This window comes from Hippocampus guttulatus, chromosome 1 (assembly GCF_054856545.1).
Source record: "Hippocampus guttulatus isolate MCC_2025c chromosome 1, RoL_Hgut_1.0, whole genome shotgun sequence".
NCBI classification, from domain to species: Eukaryota; Metazoa; Chordata; class Actinopteri; order Syngnathiformes; family Syngnathidae; genus Hippocampus; species Hippocampus guttulatus.
The window spans coordinates 20,621,531-20,642,321 of NC_141261.1; the positions used below are offsets into that span (position 1 = coordinate 20,621,531).

Genomic DNA, 20,791 nt, shown 5'->3' on the forward strand with positions numbered 1-20,791 from the left:
GGATCGGAATTGGCGTCAATCATATTGAATCGCATTCAGGGGCAGTTCTGGATCAATTTCACTGAGGGGGCCGGGCTGGGGCCAGGGGTTTTGATGGGGGGGCACATTCAACCCAGGGCTAAAAAGACAGATTCGAAATCTTATTTGACTTTTTATTTCTTCAGACTTTGAAATTGTAGTTATAACATTACAGTGATGAGAAAAAAACTGTATTAGGAGGGCTAAAATGTCTGCAAGCGTAACAATACGCCGTGTCCATCTGTTGAGAATATTCAAGCCAGGGGATGATATGGTACCAGCCTGCCGGGGACAAAAATTGCAAATACACTGAAGCTAGATGTTTTACATGCATATAATTATCCAAATTTTAAAAGGCAATGTCTTATATATTGACACACGCACACACAAACACGCGCGCACACACACGCGCGCGCGCGCGCACACGCATACGCACACACACGCAAATAGCACTCGTGTCGTGGTAATTTCCTTCTTTGCGGACTGCTTCTCATTTTTCCGCTCATTTTTAAATGGCGCAGCGCACTAAAGGGTCCGACTAGAATGTTAAATCACGTACTTTGGTTCCACCTTTCGCGTCGGCGACTCGGCACGACTGCGTAATCTGCGCTCGGTGGGGGGGCCACAGGGGGGGCCAGAATCGGTGCTACAGGGGCACTGACCCCCGTTGCCCCCCCCCCAGAACCGCCACTGATCGCATTGGGTTGGCGTGAATCATATTTTATCGAAATTAGAGTGAACCATATCATACTGTGTTGTACTTGCAGTGAACCAAATCACGTAAATTGAGTTAATTGTATTGCAGTAAGGTATTGTAATTGGAATAGGTTGTTTCGCGTGACATCATAAACGGAGTGAATTTTAATGTACCAAAACGTAATTGTAGTGAGCAGCGGTGGCAACACTTTGAACACACGCTGGGTGCCGGATTTGGAGCCTTGCCGTTCTTCCTTCTTCCAGTAGATGGCATCATCAACTCTATGTCTCTTTATTTATTTATTTATTTCTGCGCAAACTCACGGTGACTTTTTACTCTGCTACTTTTTGTGTGCCTGTGTCATGTCTACAGAGAGGTTGAGAGCTGATGGACGTGAAAAAGAAGGAAAAGAAGAACGCGGAGCCGTTCAGCCGCTTGGAGGTTTTCAGCCAGCTCAGGAGGGAACTCCGCGGACAGTTGCAGTCCCATCGTTCCAACATCTTCATCATCCTGGGAGCCTCGGTCAGTCCAATTTACTTAGTCAACCTAGTTAATCTTATTTGATGAATGTTACTTATTCACTGTCTGTTGGCCAATGGCGATTCTGCACTCAACAATGTCGGAAAGGGACTTGTATCGATTAGATTGGTTTCGGCATATAAAGCTCTTATGCTGCAGGATTAAAAATTGACTTGTTAGTACTGTATGCATCAAGTCACATGCACATGTATTTACTTGCAAATGGAATGTGTTCAAAGTCTGCCAGTTTCTCGCTCGCTTTCTCTCTCTCGCTTTCTCTCTCTCTCTCTCTCTCTCTCTCTCTCTCTCTCTCTCTCTCTCTCTCTCTCTCCCCTTCCCTCCCCAACTGCCCTTTGGACCCCACATTCATACTTCACTCGACAGCTATTATCATTTTGGCATCAGAATTAGAATCAGCTCAACTGGCATTGCACAGAAAAGACAAAAACGGCACAACAAAATATCCTTGTACAGCTCAGTGTCCAATGTCCACGCTTTTTCACACATACACGTGGACACACCCACACACAATGTGGTCTTAAATACAGTAATACCGAAAACACTCATGTCAACAAATAATACCTACAATGAATAATTTTTCAATAACTAATGCCCCCCAAATTAAAACCTACATGTATCTGACGTAGCAACATCATGTATTACATGAATAATATAAAACCATATCAAAAACATATGTTGTGAATGGTTTTGTTGTCCAAACAACAAAATGTTCAAGAAATACAGAATTTGAAAGTGTAAATGACAATGAAAAGATAGGCGTTAAAACAAATACCATTCGGGGGTCTTGTAAAATGTGTACGTATATGTGATGTGTTTTGGCTTCTTCTGGTTTGGTCAAAAATGTCGATTTTGAGATTTTTCCAAAAATGATCCCATAGGGAGATCTTGCCAAAAAGAAGATCTACTCAACTTTATGGTAAGTCTAATCCTCACCCAAAAAAATATATATATCCTTTGATGAAAACTTCATTTGTTGGAGTGAAGTGTGTTCTCTTGACTTAGGTGGTTGTTCCGAGACGGCCTGCTTCCAGAGGACAGCTACTTTGTGGGCTTCGCCCGCTCTAATTTGACAGTGGAGGACATCAAGGTGGCTTGTCTGCCTTACATGAAGGTAGCCGTTGTTGTTTTTCCTGGTATTTTCCATCTCTTTTAATCATTACACTAAACCTGGCAACCCACCCAGTAAATATGCCACGATGCGGAGTGCAGAGGCCGCCAAATGAAATTCATTGAGGGAGCTCCAAAGATTTTTACATTTGGTTTTGGATACCATGCTTGTGCTCAAATTTGGAAAAAGCCAACGGGGACATGCAAGGCTTGTAACTCAAAGATAAGAGATACCACAACTTTTATCTGTCACTGTAACACACAAAATCAAGGGCCACGTCATTGTTGCTCTCACAAATAGCTAGTCAAACATGAACTACCGGTAAGCTTCATGCAAGTTATAAGTTTTACTAAGAAGACAAAGTAATAAAACAGTGCAGAAAATGACTCTTAAAAGAATGTGATTATTAATGTGCTAGCTAGACTTGTATGCATTGACGCCGCCTTGTTGACTCGTTGACATTCATTAAGTCTCTTATTAACGCAGTCTAATTCCAATAATATATTTTGGAAACAGAAAAAGCAATTACTTGTTCCTTGTCCTCAGGTGACTGATGGCGAAGGTGAGCGACTATCCACCTTCTTCAGCAGGAACTCGTACCAGAGCGGTCGCTATGACGACGCCGGTTCTTTCCGCAAGCTTGACGCTTATGTGTCCTCTCTGCCCGGCGGAGCCGAGGCCAACCGGCTCTTCTACCTGGCGTTGCCTCCCACCGTCTACCACCATGTCTGTACAAACATCAGCGGCCACTGCATGAGCCCCAAGTCAGTATGTGCATGCACTCACGCCCCCCCCCCCCCCCACACATACACAATAAATCTATTGTCATGTTATTCCACACCAAGACAATTGATTGATTGATTGATTGATTTTCTCAATCCATTTAAACTTCAAAAGATACAAAGAATATCAAAATGGAAGTATACACTTTACCCAGAATTCTTTGTTTTTCCATACACTCACAAAAAAAAAAAGCATTCACGTGAATCAGGCATTCATCAACAAAGTACAACATCATTCCAATTCAAAATTTGAACTTCTCAGCTCTTCAGTACATCTTGGCAACTATATTCCACATTCTTAAAATTTTATGCATTGCACACCAAAATTAAAAAGTTCCAGACGTATTTGACCTGTGTACTTTCACATTTTTGGAGTCGGACCGAGTCGAAACTTTCCAACTTAAAGTTACTCGTTGTACATTTCAACAATTCGATGATATAAAACTCCAAAAATTTCTTCACAAATTCCTTTCTATAGTTTGTTAGTCACTTTCCATTTTGAAAAAAACTGCATCACGATATGTAACTTCTCCTCATTCATTCATTTCCATTTTTTTTTAGAAACTTTTACCCCATCTTGAACCTTCTTCAAATTCCACAGAAATAAGAGAAACAAATTAGGTTTTGTATACACATAATGTGATTAGTGACAATAAGTGCCTCTTTTTGGGAAAACAATGTGATGAGAACGTAACAATAATGTGGAAAAAGTGGCTGAATTAAGCGACCAAATGGCTAAGTTGTCAAACTGCTTATGCGCATATAAAATAGCTCCACTCCGTCCGCAGCCGTGTTTTTTGTGTAAGCGGTGCACGTTGGCAAGGATGCATTTCGCATGACAGAAACCACTTTCAAATAACTTTTAAAAAAAATCATCCTGAGAAATTAACCCTTTCGGGGACAGTGGTTACTACAGTGGACAGTTGATCATGTTATCAGGTTACAGGGTGCACGAAAGGGTTAAATAGAATGCGTGGCTAAAATCACTGACTCGCTCCCCCCAACCAAGTGGTAAGCCTTCATGTCCCCAGCAGAGGTTGGAACCGGCTCATCGTTGAGAAGCCTTTCGGACGTGACCTGCAGAGCTCGCAGGAGTTGTCCACACACATGGCCTCGCTCTTTGCAGAGAAACAGATCTACCGCATTGACCACTACCTGGGCAAAGAGATGGTCCAGAACCTCATGGTGCTTAGGTAGCATGCACGCAACTCACACAAACACACACCTGGAAATCACGGTCCTGTCTCGCCACCTGCGTCCAACCCCTTAATCTAGACCAGTGGTTCTTAACCTTTTTAGAGGTACCGAACCCAATCAGTTAATATGCACATTCACCGAACCCTTCATGAGTGAAAAATAAATACATATTTTTTTACAAATTCAAGATATAAAAATAAATGCATTTCTTAAAACCAGAAAAAGTAAATAAAACTTCAAGAGATAAGTACACTTTTTTTTTAGACTCTGAAGCTTTAGTAAATCTTGAAAAGTTTCTGTAGCACGTGATCCCATTACATTGTGAACTGTTTGACAAAATAATGCTCCAATTATCTGATGATCACAAAGCAAAAACATACACCCTACCTGTACCGCATTTGATTTTTTTTTTCCAGATTAGATGGATTAGAACACAGTTGAGGTTTAAATTTTGATAGCATAAAAGTCAACGATGCTATCTAGCTGTTAAATGTCAACAGGTATCAGGTAACTTGACTTCTTCCTCTTCTTACGAGCACTATGTAAGTTGATGAAAGGGAAATGATATGGTGTGTAGAAAATGTTTGTCTTCATTGTGCCAAGTTATCAAAACAGGTCTAGAAATAAATGCCAGTCTTTTTTTTCCCCAAACAAGTGTTTGTGTGTGCGCAAGTACAGAGCAGGAGGACTTTTGGCCATGTCTAAACATGACCACCTCATCATCTGGTAAACCAAGATGGAGAAAGACCAACTGAGCTACACCGTTGTTTCTTCCTCCTTCTAGATTTGGCAATCGCATTTTCGGACCAATTTGGAACAGGAACAACGTGTCATGTGTGGTGCTGACCTTCAAAGAACCTTTCGGGACCTACGGCCGCGGAGGATACTTTGATGACTTTGGCATTATTCGGTGAGCGAGCCGGCCAACAGCCGCCGGAGAGAATGATGGGAATTTGCTCATTGTTTCTTCTTTTTTGATGAACGCAGAGACGTGATGCAAAATCATCTCCTCCAGATGCTCTGCTTGGCCGCCATGGAGAAGCCCACCTCCACAGGGCCAGATGACGTCAGGAATGAGAAGGTAACAGGGTAGGGCAGTACAGCACGCAAGGACAAGCTTCTCCCACTGGTTGGTCTATTGCCGTGACCACTTTGAAGACCCTCCGCCGTCCCGTTTCCTATTGCATGCGCCTTCTGACATCACCGCGGCCGCACTCTCACAAGAACCGTTGTTTCTTCACATTCATCAGCTTTTCTTTAACCCTTTCAAGGATAGCGGTTATGACAGTGGACAGCTTATCACGTTATCAGGTTCCAGGGTTAATTTGGGTCATTTTCTAGGTGAAGGTGTTGAAATGCATGGCTCCCGTGGATGCATCCAAAGTGCTGCTCGGCCAGTACGTGGGGGACCCCGAGGGTGAGGGCCAAGCCAAGTTGGGTTATCTTGACGACCCAAGTGTCCCTGAAGGCTCCTGCACTCCCACCTTTGCCACTGCTGTGCTTTACGTGCACAACGAAAGATGGGACGGTATGAGGAGACTTTGTATTGCTTTCACTTCTCGTTTTGACCTTCAATAAGGCTTGGCAATTGGACTGCCAAAAACAAACCAAAAAAACCCCGCCCTTTTTTCCCCACAAGCACAGAACAATTTTTCCCCCTTCCTCTATCGAAAACGCAAATAGTAATGACAGGCATGATGATAGCTGGAAAGTATTTTTTGGCTTGGGCACACATATATAAATCGGGTCAAAGGTTTGCATTGCATTGTTGATAAAAATCATGACAAAATTCTGACCTAAACCCCTCCCCCCTACCCACCCCCTCAAATTAAAATGTAAAATTGATCAATTGCCCGAATGACAGGAACACGAAATAACTGAGTAAAACTGAAAACCTGTAAATGAAAACAAATAGAAATCAGTTGTTTGTTAGATTTTTTTGTAATAGTTTAAAATGGCCGACCTGAACTACAATCTCATGTCATATTGTGGCCAGAGGGAGAATCCCAGTCAATTATTGGACCGTTTAGTGCGGTAAATAAAAATAATTCTCGTTCTGGCAAGCTGTGTGGTGAGTTAGCGATGTCACACATTAGTTGCCATGACTACCTCTTGTTCTTCCATTTCTTCTACCCCATTGGCCCGAATATAAGACAATGTTTTTTGCATTGAAATAAGACTGAAAAAGTGGGGTCGTCTTATATTCGGGGTCTAGACATTATACCCATGCATGACGCTAGATGGCTCCAGATATCATTGAAGCCAATGCTTAACTTAACTCCCCAGGCCAAAGTGAATCCCTGTCACGAAGAATAAAAATAAAAATAGCGGTAGCACAAAGAAGAAAAATAAAAAATAGTGGTAAGAAAGAAAAGAGAAGAAAATAATAGAAGAGATAACAGAAAATGGAGAAACATCGCGACAATCTGGAGAAAAGTGGGTCGAACATCATCCAGGTTAACCGGCAGCTGAGGAGAAGTTATGATGTACCGTAATTTACATTTCTAAAACCAGAAGCCATTCATTTACGAATGTGATTGCACTTTAGATTTGAATGAGGCAAAATAACATGCTTTTTCTCTCAAATATATTGTTATCATCGTTTGTTTCCGATGTACTGTAATTATTTTCTGTATAAAAATTAATTTGGTGTTCAAAACTGTTTTGTGTTTCTGTGTTTCAAACTTGAGTCTTGAAAAAGAGGGGGTTGTCTTATAATCAGGGCTGTCTTATATTCGGGCCAATACGGTACTTTCTTTTGACGATTGGCAAATACTTTTGGTGCATTACCTCCACCCTTAGCATGCAAAAGAAAGTGGGCAATGTTGCTCGTACCTTTTTGGGAAATAAATTTCCCCTCCCCGTCAACATATGCAGTTTTTTTATATGTACTGTACCTTGTGCTGACCCGACCCACCCGTCAAATTTGAGAAATCAATGTGGCCCCTGAGCCAAAAGGTTTGCCCACCCCTATGTTGACCCCTACCATTCGTGGAGGCTGGTGACCGTGAATACTGAAAAATATTGCGTATTTCGGTATTTTGCTTGTAATCTCGTTCCTTTTTGTTCCCTCAAAGGAGTGCCTTTCATCCTCCGGTGCGGTAAAGCGCTAAACGAGCGCAAGGCGGAGTTGCGGCTGCAGTTCACCGACGTGCCCGGCGACATCTTCGGAAATGGATGTCAGAGGAACGAGCTGGTCGTCCGCGTGCAGCCGGACGAAGCCATCTACTTGAAGATGACCACCAAGAGGCCCGGGGCCCACTTCAGCCCTGAGGAGACCGAGCTGGACCTCACCTACAGGAGCAGATACAAGGTGGCCTCAACCCCATGATGGCAGCACCTTGCAGTTCTCGCCTTCGGGGTTCCAATCTGGGCTCTAGCCTGCCTTCTTGTGTGGAGTTGACATTGCGTTCGCTCTGTGCTCCACTCACATTCCTAAATGTATACACTGTATGCTAGCATGTTAAATGCAGTGACGACCAAGAAAATGGAGCAAAGCATTACCAAAGAAACATCTCTCATCTCGTCCTGGCAGAATGTGAAGCTCCCGGACGCGTACGAGAGGCTCCTGCTGGATGTCATCTGTGGCAATCAGATGCATTTCGTGCGAAGGTTTCCGTCACACCCTTCAGCACTTTGCTCAATGCCGAAAATGTTGCGCGCTCAATTCCTTTTCTTCTTCTACTTTTCTCCCAGCGATGAGTTACGAGAAGCCTGGAGAATTTTTACCCCCCTCCTGCACCAAATTGACGAGAAGAAGACGCGTCCTTTACCCTACAAATACGGGAGGTAAATAGTTTTGTTCTCTTTCATCCAAAATACACTATACATACTCACCATTTGTCTCTCAAAAAATTCTAGTAATTTTACGAGTTCCAAGTGTCAAGAAGTCTGTCATTTCCATTTGGTCAATATTTATTGTGAGTTTGCTTTTCTTTGTAGAACTATTTTAATGGAAAGTCTAAAATTCTTGCTTGCAGCTAACAACTTCCATGTATATCTCAACAACATTGTGTTATAGTGTACTAAGAATAGCATGCTAATAAGCTAAAAGTTGGGATACTCTCGCAGCTGTTTCGGCTGCTCTGATGGCCCGCATTGGATTCCAGGACTTATTTTAAAATAGTAATAATTTAAAACAAAAAACGAGAATACGAATAAAAGATCCAGCCGCGCCTGTCACGCTCACTTGCTTTTTATTTATTTTTCAATCACATTTCCAACACTGCTAGCGATGTGTTCGTGGACCGAGCTATGCTATGATAAGTTAGCTGGATAAGCTATAACATGCACTGAGAAGAGTTTCAGGGTTCCCAGGGGTCCTTAAAGGTTCATAAAAATCCACAAAAAAGTTTTAAAATGATGTTCTTAATTGTCCTTAATTTTCAGGGAAAGCTTCTAAAATCAATAAAAATCCTTTAAAAAAAATAACCTGTGGTGTTCATTTCATTTGTGTATGTCATGTTCCCCACCCTTCGAATTGATAGTTTTGTCGGAAAATGCGCCTGGCGCCCTTCCCCTCAAACCCCGCTGTCGGGCTTCATGCCTTCCTGGTTTCCGCTCTGCTTTTCCTGCCGTCTCCGATCAGTTCCGATGATGATCACGCGATCACTTCCGGTCATTTCAGGCCAATTTGACATACAGTATGTCAAATAAAGGGTTAGCTGATTGCCCCTAAAAATAAAGATGTGCCCTTCCTTTGGCAGCAGTGATTTGAACACCAGCTCAGTTATATGTGGCTTTCTGTTCATCAAATCCACCAAGAATCCCCTGCTCAATGGAGAAAGTCCTTAAAAAATGGAAGAAGAATCAAATTACAAATAGACTAGAATGAGGTATACCTAAAATCATAACTTCATATAGCGACCCAAGAATGTTTTTGAAAAGTATTTATTCCCTCCATTATAATGCATTCCACAACATGCAGATGTTGATTTTCATTATTTCATTGGTTAAAATTGAAGTTTCACAATTGGAACATGATTTTTTGCGTGATGTTCCGCAGTCCACAAATAAAACAGTCCACGTCAAAGTTCTCGATTGTTCTTTTGTGCTCAGTCGCGGCCCGAGCGAAGCTGATGAGCTGCTGAGGACGGTTGGATTCCGCTATGAGGGGAAATACAAGTGGGTGCAACCTCACTTGTGACCCGCCTGCATGCATGCACACACAGCATGCGCCACTGTTGACAAGTTTCTCAACAATAAAGTTCACTCAGTCACTTCTGTATTGTTTGATTGGATGTGCATGTTGGGAAAACATTTGTGATCCATGTTGGATTGAAGGACGGACATGGATTCTTGGTGGACTACAAGACTGTCGGAGATCACCGGTGGACTTTTTTTAGGGAGAGAAATGATTAAGATTTATTTTAATGAGTTTTTAACTCATTAAAATACAAATCTGTCAAGTCTTCTCCTCACTGTAGGTTTGTTTAAAAACGGAAGAACAAGTTTCTCTTGTTGCCGGCTTGCGTTTGACTAGTCAATTACACCAATCAAAACCAATACTTGGTGGTCACAAAGACAGGTATTGACATACCGTATACTATGTGCCCCCACAAATCTAAACACTGTATTCTGATGAATTCACGTGATAAGAATTTAGCAAATTAATCCACCCCCCCCCCCCCCCCACCTCCATCTCCAGGGAAACATTTTATCACCCTCTGTCAATTTCAACAGAGGGTGGTGTCAAATCTGCTTCATTCAAAATTAATTACAAAAAATGCATTCAGAGTCGTGGGGGCACATAGTTTCCCCTTTTATAATGCAGTGTGTCGATTAGTGTCAGCAGCTAAACTCAGCTGGGATAGATTCCCAGCTCACCCGCCACTCAAATGAGGACAAATGCGATGGATGGATAGAAAAATAAATAGTTTATTGAATTCCCAACAGTGGTTAAAAATGGAATTTGGTGAGCCCCCAATGAAAGGCGGCCTGCCTTCATTGTCCCCTCTCGTAAGTTATGGCCTTCACATTTGGTCATTTCCTGGCTGCACGGCCGTCCCGGCTTCAATGCCCCTGGCGTAAAGTCGCACCAGCTGCCCGTGAATTCTGATGGACCGAGAAGAACACGTTGAATCCTGACAGTAGACCAGGTGTGCCAAACCACAATATTGTCACAATTGACTTATTGCATACACATGTCAAAAACATGCACGTTAGCGACGGTAATCACATTTGATTTCAGTATCCACTGCGTCACACAAATATTTATTCATTGAATTAAATAATGACTGCGATTGGCTGGCAACCAGTTCAGGGTGTCCCCCGCCGACTGCCCGAAGACAGCAGAGATAGACTCCAGCACCCCCGCGACCCTTGTGACCATATGCGGAGTAGAAAATGGATAGATTAAATAATGATCATTAAATTAAGTGCAAATGTTTTTTTGTAAAAATATATAATTTATGAAATAACCAATTTTAAATCCATTTCATTTAGGCTATTTAACTGAAAAATGTAATGATAAACAAATGTGTCACTTTTTAAATTACATATAAAAATGAATACATTACAATTATTTGAATATACACATTTTAAAAAGATTGAAATGAACAATTTTACATAAATTATTGTATTGAATAGTTAACATTTCATTTTCTTGAATAATTAAAAAAAAATCAACTGTCATTATTCCAGTATAATATGTCAAGCTTTTGTATGTTTCCACTAGTCCCGACACAAAATGCACATCTCAATTTTGATCTGAGAAATGGACCAAAGCGACTGAGAAAAACCAGCAAAATATTTCAGATGAAATATTCCCCTACAAGTGATCTTTTTTCCCCCCTCTAATCTACAAATAAAACCGCCCACGTCACTGTTTTAAGAACCAAATGTAGCTCGGGCACACAGATTTTGCAAAGGTTGACGCATCACCTGCAGAGGATGTCGGTGAAGGGCAGAATCTCCCCGTCACAGTTCCACACGGACGTCGTCGGAGCTTTGCTGCAGCACATGCCGCAGAGGACCCCACACGTTGCTTTTGGAGGTTGTGGGCGTTTGCTGGTCAGGTGCTGCTTAGAGCCATTCCTGCTTATGTCCTCCTCGTAGCCTCTCTTCTCCTCCTCTTCTTCTGCTGCTGCTGCTGGACTGGGTTCTCCCGCCTCCTTATACACATCCTCTTCTTCACCAGAGGACGCCGAGAAGCGAATGGCCTTGACACGATGGACCTCCACAAACGGGAGATCAAACTAACCACAAACAGGAAAAGAAACATCATCTAGCAAGTCTGCAACCATAACATCAATCGAACGTTAGGAAAAGCAAATGACATTATTCAAAACAATTGTGTTTGTTTTCTCCCCTCGGGGATTTCATTTTTCATCTTAACTCCGACAGAACTAATCTAACTAAATATTTGTTTGCTTACAGATCATGTGTAAATACGTGCTTCCACATGTAGAAACTCATGTAGAGCTGTACAGGTGAGGAAATGGTGACTTGGGCAAAATATTGACAGTTACGGGCGAAATCATCATATCTCAAAGGCACCACTAAATAATACCAAATGACACAAACACTTTCGATAACCGAATCAACAAAAACAAAAACCACGACAAAAAAACAAACAAACAAAAACACTCATCCTGGGGGAGAAAAAAAATCAATGGACAATATGATGAATACTTTTGGCACCTGATCCTGTGAGCTGGTGTGCCTGTAAAGGTACTTGAGGAAGCCCAGCGGGTGAGAGTCCCAAACTAGGATGAGGTCGCCCGTTCCGTCGGCCAGGTGAGCCGAGGGCGAGAGGCCCAGAGGACTTTTGGGACACGAGCACGACATACAAGTCAGAGAGACGCACCGGAACCTGCCCTCCACCCTCACCCAGTCACCTGAAGCGCATACCCACACACACACACACACACACACACAACTGTAAAAGGGATCATCTCAATGCCATTTGTACAGAAGCAACTGAGCACAACAGTTATCAGTGGCACTTTCTTGTCTGAGCCTTTGTAAAATTGTGAGCTAAAAATTGGATATAAAAATCTTATTCCTATATTTGCAGTTTGGTCAAATTGGCACTGATCTGTGTTTGTGTAAATGATTCAATATTATGTCCATGTTTGTATCTATTCATTGACTGAAATATAACTGAAGTGTGTCAAATTTTCATGATTTTATTCAAATGAGAATAAATTGTAACATGGCCTCTAATTGATTAGATTTGTGTTTTAATCAAGTTCAACCACTATTAAAGGAAGGCTTCATTAATTTTACAGGTGGCTTGATTGGGAGTAATTCATAATGCAGTGCAAAAATGTGCAAGGGTTTCGATCCAAACAAGGTGCGCACTGGCATGTTATTCCCAGACGAGGAGTTGTTTACAGTTGGAGAGGAGACATGCCATGCAGGTGACATTAAAAACAAACGCTGTGCCAAGTATTTTCAAGAAGCAAGAAGTGGGCGATGAGCCTAACTACCTGAAGGACGTTCTGCTTTGTCTCAAACCTTGGCAATTCCTTGTGGGCAGTTATGTCCTTGAACTTAAACATGAAGCTGCTGAGACACCGGACCAAAGCAGCACTCTGATCTTCATGCAGCAGGGTTCCCACTCTTCCACTTGCTTTTTATTTAGGGACCTTTTAATGACTTTTGGTGCCTAATTTAGCCATTTTTGAGGACTTTTTCTCCATTGAGCAGGGGATTCACAGTGGATTTAATGAACAGAAAGCCACATATCACTGAGCTGGTGTTCAAATCATTGCTGTCTTGCATGTAGCCCGACAGCGGGGTTTGAGGGGAAGGGCGCCAGGCGCATTTTCCGACAAAACTATTAATTGGAAGTGTGGGGAAAATGACATACACAAATGAAATGAACACCACAGGTGAATTTTTTTATGGATTTTTATTGATTTTAGAATCTTTCCATGAAAATTAAGGACAATTAAGAACATAATTTTACAACTTCTTTTTTATGGATTTTTATGAACTTTAAGGACCCGTGGGAACCCTGGGTTTGGGTTTGGGCGATTCAGCAGGTAAGGATACATTAAGGACAGCATTGTCCATAAATGTGTTGTGAGCCAATGACATGGCAGACATGGTGCTATCGACCGCACTTCCTGGTCTACTCGTTCTGCAATCATTACATTTCTCACTGTCGTCTTTATCATATACAAAGTACATTTTTGTCATGCATGCGCAAAACTTGCAAATTACACATTTCTCACATCCAAAAATCCATCCGATCTCTGATCTGAATCGTCGATTGGCCGCATATGAAAAATCACACAAAGTACTTTTAAACCATACACAGATATCACATGACAATAAATGTGCTGGGATTTAATTCAAGTCACTCGGTAGAGTAACACGAAGAGTTTCAAATTTGAGCATTATATCCTTATAACAAACAAAAATCTAAAAGAAAATATAAGTGGGAACACTGAGAAATGTGTTCAACGAGCACACAATGTACATGTTCAAGTGCATTCGTGTGTGGGTGTGTGTGTGTGCGCGTGTGTGTTACCCTCTGAGTCACCGCTGTTCTGGCTGAGATACGAGCTGCATAGTGAGCTTGAATCTGAAGACTGGGGGAAAAGCCTCTCTGTGCTCCTGGAACACACATCGCAACTGCACACGCACACAAAGAAGAAAACACACAAACATGCACACACGCACGCACACACACACACATTCACATACATGACAGACACACAAGTGCGCACATGTTAAAATATGAAACATGTTTTTAGAATTGTATTACACCACTGCAGTGAATCAAAAGATTTATTTTATTAGTTTTATTTAATATTATTTATGGTTTTCACAAGCTGGGTTGTAATAATGTCAGACTAATTATTATGGTTGGTTTTTATTTAATTTTTTGTTTGTTGAATTCAGTTTTTTTGTTTTATATAATGCTTCATTAATTTGCATGAGTTTTAGTATAATTATGATTATTTTTTTAATTTTAATTTTTAGTTGTAAATGGCCTCAAAAAATAAATAAAATCGATCAGTCGGGAGCCACTAGATTTTATTTTTGTTCCACCAGGGGAAAAAAAGCCTTCTGTTCTGATTTATTTTCATCTCCTAATCGGTTACCCTGAGAGGCAGCGCGTCTTGTCCCTCGGGCTGGAAAGCATCGGGTCTGCCGGGAGGAAGTGAACGACGCCCGGGTAGCTTCTATTACTCAGATACACCACCATGCCTGCATGGACCAGGCACGGCTAAATCAACTTACATGGCAAAATGGTGTAAAACAAAGTATGTGAAGCTTTTTCAATGACCGGAATTCTTGCATAGGGTCATAAAAATCGACCTTGAAGGTCATCAGTCCATCCCAAGACACTTTGGCAATAAATAGAGAAAGTTCATCACGAGTCTCCCTAGGAGAGGTGGTGAGCAAATTGACGTTTTAGCACTGAGAGTAGTAACTCTCCATAGGAGAGGTCATCCTCCTCAATAAGGCGAAGAGGAATGCAGGTCATTCCAAGGCGTTCACATACTTTTTTTTTTTTTTCGGCATGCCGGACTCATACCAGCATAGTCGTATCTGAGCGGTCCCATCCAGCGTTTTCTTTCGCTCTGGGCAAGCACGTCCCCGAAAAAGCCGTAACCCAGCAGGGATACCGAGTAGCGCACCAGAGTGCTTGAGTGATGCACCGAGCATACGTCCAAAGGCTGAGAGTCGCCTGCAAACGCAACAAGACCAACTCCGAGTCACGGTTCATTCGACTTATGCCAAAATTGAGAACTTTTTCATCTGTGTGCGCATCAATTTGGTTACTTCACCAACAGCGAGACAAAACAAAATAAACACATGAAAAAAAAAGTGTCTATCATTTTTTAAAAATTGTTATATGGTGGCATCACATGTTTCATAAAGCCTCTTGCATGAATTGCCAATTTGGAGTTTTAAGGTGCTTATGCACTTAGTTGTATTGGCGACCACAATCAGGTAGGATGCGGGACTTTACTGTGAAATCACTCTGCCACTGTCTCTTCGGATGGAAGGACACAATGATCATGATTTTTTTCTGTTTTTTTTTACCAATGATGATGTGCAAAGCTGAAGTGACGGGATCGATCACTCCAATGGTGGCGAAGCACACGCAGTCTGTGGAGCCTAAGAAATAACATTTAAAAAAAGTCACGATGACTGTGTGACTGGTGTCAGCTTTTCGTGTTTGGCACCGACCTGCCGGGATGATGCCGATATGGAGCGGACACGCTTGTAACACGGCTGACGGCTCGTTCTCACATAAGCCCGCCTCTTGTTGCGTGCGACCAATCACGCCGTGGAGCACCTCACTGAACATGCCGTCACCACCAACACACACCACGCTGTTGTACGCACACAAAAATAATGAGTTGTACGCGAGAACTCACATGCACGCGCGCGCGCACACACACACACTTACCCGTCAAAGCCTGTGAGGTCTTTCTTGAGGAGGTGGTCTCGGGCCTGATTGGCTCGCTCCGTTACTAAATGTACAATAAAGAATGACATCAGAATGTAAATAATAAACAACCTGGAAATCAGACAGTGATTTATTTTGGTTCAGGGTTTTTCAACATGTGCTTTGACATGGACTGGCGACCATGCCATTGTTATGTGAATATGCCCCGACTAGCCCAGTGCTAGAAATTGGAGAGCTCATTATTATACATTACTTTAAGTTGGACTCGTTACTTAAAAACATTCTTTAATGTAGTCATGACTGGAATGTAGGAATGACCTCATACCCGCTCTTGTTGATTGTTATGAACTCAGACTGTCAAAAGGTGTCACCGCAAAAGGGAGAGTGCAGTGGTAACTCATTTGCAATTGTTAATGTGCTGTGCAGGCAAAACTGTGTCGCAGGTAACTCCATGAATCACTCTGTCAGTTTCGTCGTTTCTACTTTAATTTTCAGCCGTTTGTCGTGTTATTAATGCTGGCTTGCTGTTCAATGCAGCCGTCGTCCATGTTGCCAATAACGGCTGCGCGAGACGTGCTCGAGTACACCTGTAAATGAAAAGCGAATTTCTTTCTGCACGGTATCTAAAACAAACTACAACAGGGAATTAACATTTGTAATCGCATGATTTAGTGAACGCACTTTATGATCATAGTTGGTATGTGACACCTTTTTGTTTATTTTGTTTGTTTGGGTTTTTGTTCTGTTAATGTTGTCATGTGGTAAAGACGAACTGTTCCCAGTGCTTTAAGTGTGCTAGTTCGCAGCACTACTACGGAGGACCAGAACTTCTCAATTTTGGCCTCTTGCGTACCGGGACTTTTTACGGCTTTTGTTCTATTTCTCTCTTACACTTTTTGATGTTCATGCAACTACTTCGGTAATTTGGGTAGCTCAAAAAAGTTTTTTTTCCTGCTTCAGATGCCAGTTTTATTTGGCATGCACAGCGATTAAGACACGTTAAGGAAACTACAGACATACTCATAAATACGCCACCAATGCAAAAAGCTAACTTCAAAATAAAGGTTTATCCAAAATACATTGATCCCAGTGCAATCGCCTGAGTAGGTTTTTACTTTGAAGCGCCGAGTGACCTGGTGTGTTTTCTTACCGATAACATGACAGCTGATTCCAGCCAGCTCAAAGAGAGGAGCAGCCAGAGAGTCGTAGATGTGCCTTCCTTTCTTCTTCCCTCCAAGTGGATTGATAAAGACCAGTAACCTGCTTGGACGCAAAGGACCTGAGAGAGGATCAGCATGGATGATGATATTTCATTTTCAAGCATGCATACATGATCCATTTGAAATGATGGGATTCCTTACAATGAGTTTTGAAAGCTGCTCTCAAATGTTTGGTCCACTGATCCCTCAGGACCCGACTAGGACAGCTGAACTGGGTTTGACCCAGTCGCCACAGCAACCCACGGGAGCTCCCGCTGCTCACGCGTTTCACGTAGAACACTGGAACATAAAGCGGAAGAGAAAGGAAGTGAAACACAAAATCACTAAAAATGAAACTGTTTTTCTCATTGAGCTTATTTATCTATGCCGGTGATGTATAGAGACCATCAGAAATATGAAATACTCTTCCACTAGAGGGCAGAATAATAACAGAATAATAGCTTTGAGTCATCAAACACGCCCACATTTCACACTCACGAGTGCTCAACAGCATTGAGTAGATAAACGAATACGTACACCCTGTTCTAACAACCCACCAGTGAAGTCTTTGTCCGAGTCTTCTGCAGACTTGCGGGGCAGAACACTCACTCGCCCCTCCTCCACGCCGACGACATCCGTCACCGGCACTGAAACTGAAAACCAAACAAGCGCCGTCATGAAACACGAGAAAGTCAATGATCTGCCTTTTTTTTCCATTCAAGGCATGCGCCACAAAAGACGACACCAAGTCCGTTTGATCGCCAACAATTTGGATTACCATGAAAAGACAAAAGTGATTCTGTAGTGAAAAGAAAGCTTTCTCGGGCATACGATGAGCACATACAGGCACATATTGCAGGTTTTTGTGATTAGAAAAAAAAAGACCAACGAAAATCCCTTCAAACCTTATTCCAGCATTCGTGTGACCTACAAACTGTACAACCAAAAAAAAAACATCTGAGAGGGGAAGTAAAAATAAACAAGTGAGTGATGTGGTTGCCAAAGTGTGTACACCCCAACTCTGGATGTAGTTGTGCTCAGTCACATTCAAACAGGAGCCAGCACACACCTGACACCAATTCAAGTGTGTTATGAAGTGAGGTTCTAGTAGGCTTTTTCTGACATTTTCTTTCCCGTTCCTCACACACAACTTTCAGGAAGCATGTTCTATTTGTTGAGTGTTCAGTACGCTCACTTGACACCACAGTTAGCTCATCTGTCACTGTCGGGCTCGTTAATGCTGTTGAACCGGTTGTCCGTGTTTTCCGTGCTTCCTCCAAATGCTTATACTGACAACCTTAAACCGCTCTCCGAGAAGACACAAGAACACTAACGCACTTTAATAAGTGCACTCCATTTTCGATTTGAACTCCAATTAGTGTGGTTAATAATGTCCAAATACAAGAAAAGTATATATGTTGCCTTTGAAGCTTCTTTCTGCTTTTTGCACCTGCAAAATCGTTCAAGACTTAAGTCCATGTTTTCTCTTCACAAAGTAGAAATGGTCAATGGTCCACCTGCTGCAGGCTACAAGTGGGCTCTTCCCATTTTTCGGTCAATTTTGACATATTGCCCCTCACACCACATGGAAAAACTCAACCAAGCGTAACTTGCCTTTTTTACAATTCTAAAACTGTATTTCAAAATGTCTCTACTGACTGCGAAATATCCTCAGAATTCAGTACATCCATATCCAAAAAGGTTTCCACAATTTTTGACACACAAGAAAACTGAATGAGAAATTCATCACAAAATAATGTTCGTAATCGTACAAGTCTCACGGTGTACAGGCCATCAATTTTATTGACGCAAATTGCATTTTCTGGATAGTGCAGGTGGGACGTGAATAAAGCATCGATTTACTGTTGAAGTCACATAACGCACGTTTGTTCTGGACTATTTCATGAAATGAGCAGGTTATGTGCGGGGGCGGGGGATGGGAAAGTGCAACGTACTTGTTTTGTCATGGCGGTTCTTGTTCCCTATTCGGGTCCAATTGAAGGTCCAGCCGGTGAGCACGCCTCGGTAGCGGCTGTTGCCGAGCCACAAGCTCGACTCCATCCGGACGCCACACTTGGCCACGACTCCACCCTTGCAGCTTTGCCACCTTCACTGACGAGCTCGGACTGAGCGGGAACTCGAGTGTTGCACACGCCGGGTTAGACCGACTGGTAGGCGCGGTGCTTCGAGTTCTGGCTTATTTAGAAGCCGCCCGCCTGCGAGAAGCACGCCGATTGGCTGCTCATTGGACTCGAATAAAAACGAAGGTCCCCGTGGGAAACTTTAAACTAAAGGAAAGGTGCGCGTTTTATTTGTAAAATGAACATGGCTTTGAAAACGAAGTGCATTAAAAAAAAAAAAAAAAAAAGAACATTTATTCGGATTCATTGTTCTGTTCGAGTTGTATGTGCAACCCTTTTTTTCCAGTTGCAGGTGTTTACAAAGTGTTCTATACGTAAAACTGAGTTGAGAATTATTAAATAATAACCATTTAATTAAAAAAATATATCAGCATTAAAAGACACATAACTGACACGACTGAATAAAAAACAACCAATTTTAGGGAAGAAATTGCTAAATAAACGCAACTATATTACTATATTGACTATAATTAACTATACTAATTTCAGAACTTTTATAGTATATACAGTATATATTTAATAATCACTTGATTAACCAATTATTGTGATTTTTCTGAACGAATACAAACAAGTATTTAATGAAGTTATTTTTTACTATGTTTTTATATTACTCGTTTAACACATTTTCGGAAAAACGAGTAAAATACTTCATACCTGTCAACTCGTACGTTTTCCCCGTATTTTATACGTCTTTTTATCATTTCAAATCATGTACGGCGTATTACAACTTTTATACGGGGGAGAAAAAAAATTGTGAACCGATCTCACAAAGACCATTTTGCCTCAAATCCAGATCGTCTCACCTGCTGGTAGCCAATGACAATGCCGTCGTCGCTCGCTACTATTGTCACGGCAAACCAGCAAAAGTAATCCTCAAATCGTATATATATTTTTTTCATCGCTGCAGTCGGTCGATTGATAAAGTATGATGTGCGCATGCGCGGTAAACCCCGTTATACGGGTTTTTGTTGCTTTGTAAGGGGAATCGTGATCATTTATAAGGGCAGCTATTAGCCGAGGTTGACAGGCAGTGGCGGTTCTGGGGGGGGGGGGGCCAACGGGGGCCAGTGGCCCTTTAGCACCGATTCTGGCCCCCCCCTCCGAGCGTAGAATACGCAGTCGTGCCGAGTCGCCGACGCGAAAGGTGGAAACAAAGTGCGTGATTTAACATTCTAGTCGGACCCTTTAGTACGCTGCGCCACTTAAAAATGAGCGGGAAAATGAGAAGCAGTCCGCAGAGAAGGAAATTACCACGACACAAGTGCTATTTGCGTGTGTGTGCGTGCGCATGATTGTGTGTGTGCGAGTGTGTGCGTGCGCGCGCGTGTGTGTGTGTGTAACTTTTTTAGTCTCCCTTTTTATTTTAATTTTTATTTAACAGGATCAATATATAAGACATTGCCTTTTAAAATTTGGATAATTATATGCATGTAAAACATCTAGCTTCAGTGTATTTGCAATTTCTGTCCCCGGCAGGCTGGTACCATATCATCCCCTGGCTTGAATATTCTCAACAGATGGACACGGCGTATTGTTACGCTTGCAGACATTTTAGCCCTCCTAATACAGTTTTTTTCTCATCACTGTAATGTTATGACTACAATTTCAAAGTCTGAAGAAATAAAAAGTCAAATAAGATTTCGAATCTGTCTTTTTAGCCCTGGGTTGAATGTGCCCCCCCATCAAAACCCTGGCCCCAGCCCGGCCCCCTCAGTGAAATTGATCCAGAACC

The 20,791-nt window shown here is 42.1% G+C and overlaps 2 protein-coding genes across 4 annotated transcripts; one reads left to right on the plus strand and one right to left on the minus strand.

The window, feature by feature from the left end:
- The first annotated feature begins 1,036 nt into the window (after positions 1–1,036).
- On the plus strand, positions 1,037–9,561 carry LOC147210889 (glucose-6-phosphate 1-dehydrogenase-like). Of its 2 annotated transcripts, XM_086117955.1 has the most exons (12): positions 1,038–1,237; positions 2,134–2,171; positions 2,258–2,366; positions 2,910–3,127; positions 4,180–4,338; positions 5,127–5,252; positions 5,330–5,423; positions 5,684–5,870; positions 7,420–7,655; positions 7,878–7,954; positions 8,039–8,131; positions 9,401–9,561. In XM_086117955.1, the coding sequence occupies exons 1-12, from the start codon at positions 1,103–1,105 to the stop codon at positions 9,486–9,488; spliced, it is 1,560 nt and encodes a 519-aa protein (XP_085974081.1). In that variant the 5' UTR covers positions 1,038–1,102; the 3' UTR covers positions 9,489–9,561. The 2 variants fall into 2 exon arrangements, with proteins under 2 accessions (XP_085974091.1, XP_085974081.1); XM_086117965.1 differs by lacking the exon at positions 4,180–4,338 and having other exon boundaries at positions 1,037–1,237.
- A 599-nt stretch (positions 9,562–10,160) lies between these two features.
- On the minus strand, positions 10,161–19,081 carry LOC147210890 (ceramide kinase). 2 transcript variants are annotated; one of them, XM_086117944.1, is made up of 13 exons: positions 18,874–19,081; positions 17,476–17,571; positions 17,081–17,218; positions 16,870–16,998; positions 15,720–15,783; positions 15,497–15,642; positions 15,350–15,424; positions 14,838–14,990; positions 14,401–14,506; positions 13,824–13,927; positions 11,984–12,180; positions 11,225–11,538; positions 10,161–10,425 (listed from the first exon to the last, which is right to left on the minus strand). In XM_086117944.1, exons 1-13 carry the CDS (start codon positions 18,977–18,979, stop codon positions 10,176–10,178), a joined length of 1,878 nt encoding a protein of 625 aa, XP_085974070.1. In that variant the 5' UTR covers positions 18,980–19,081; the 3' UTR covers positions 10,161–10,175. The 2 variants fall into 2 exon arrangements, with proteins under 2 accessions (XP_085974070.1, XP_085974062.1); XM_086117936.1 differs by having other exon boundaries at positions 10,200–10,396.
- Between the last annotated feature and the right edge of the window lie 1,710 nt (positions 19,082–20,791).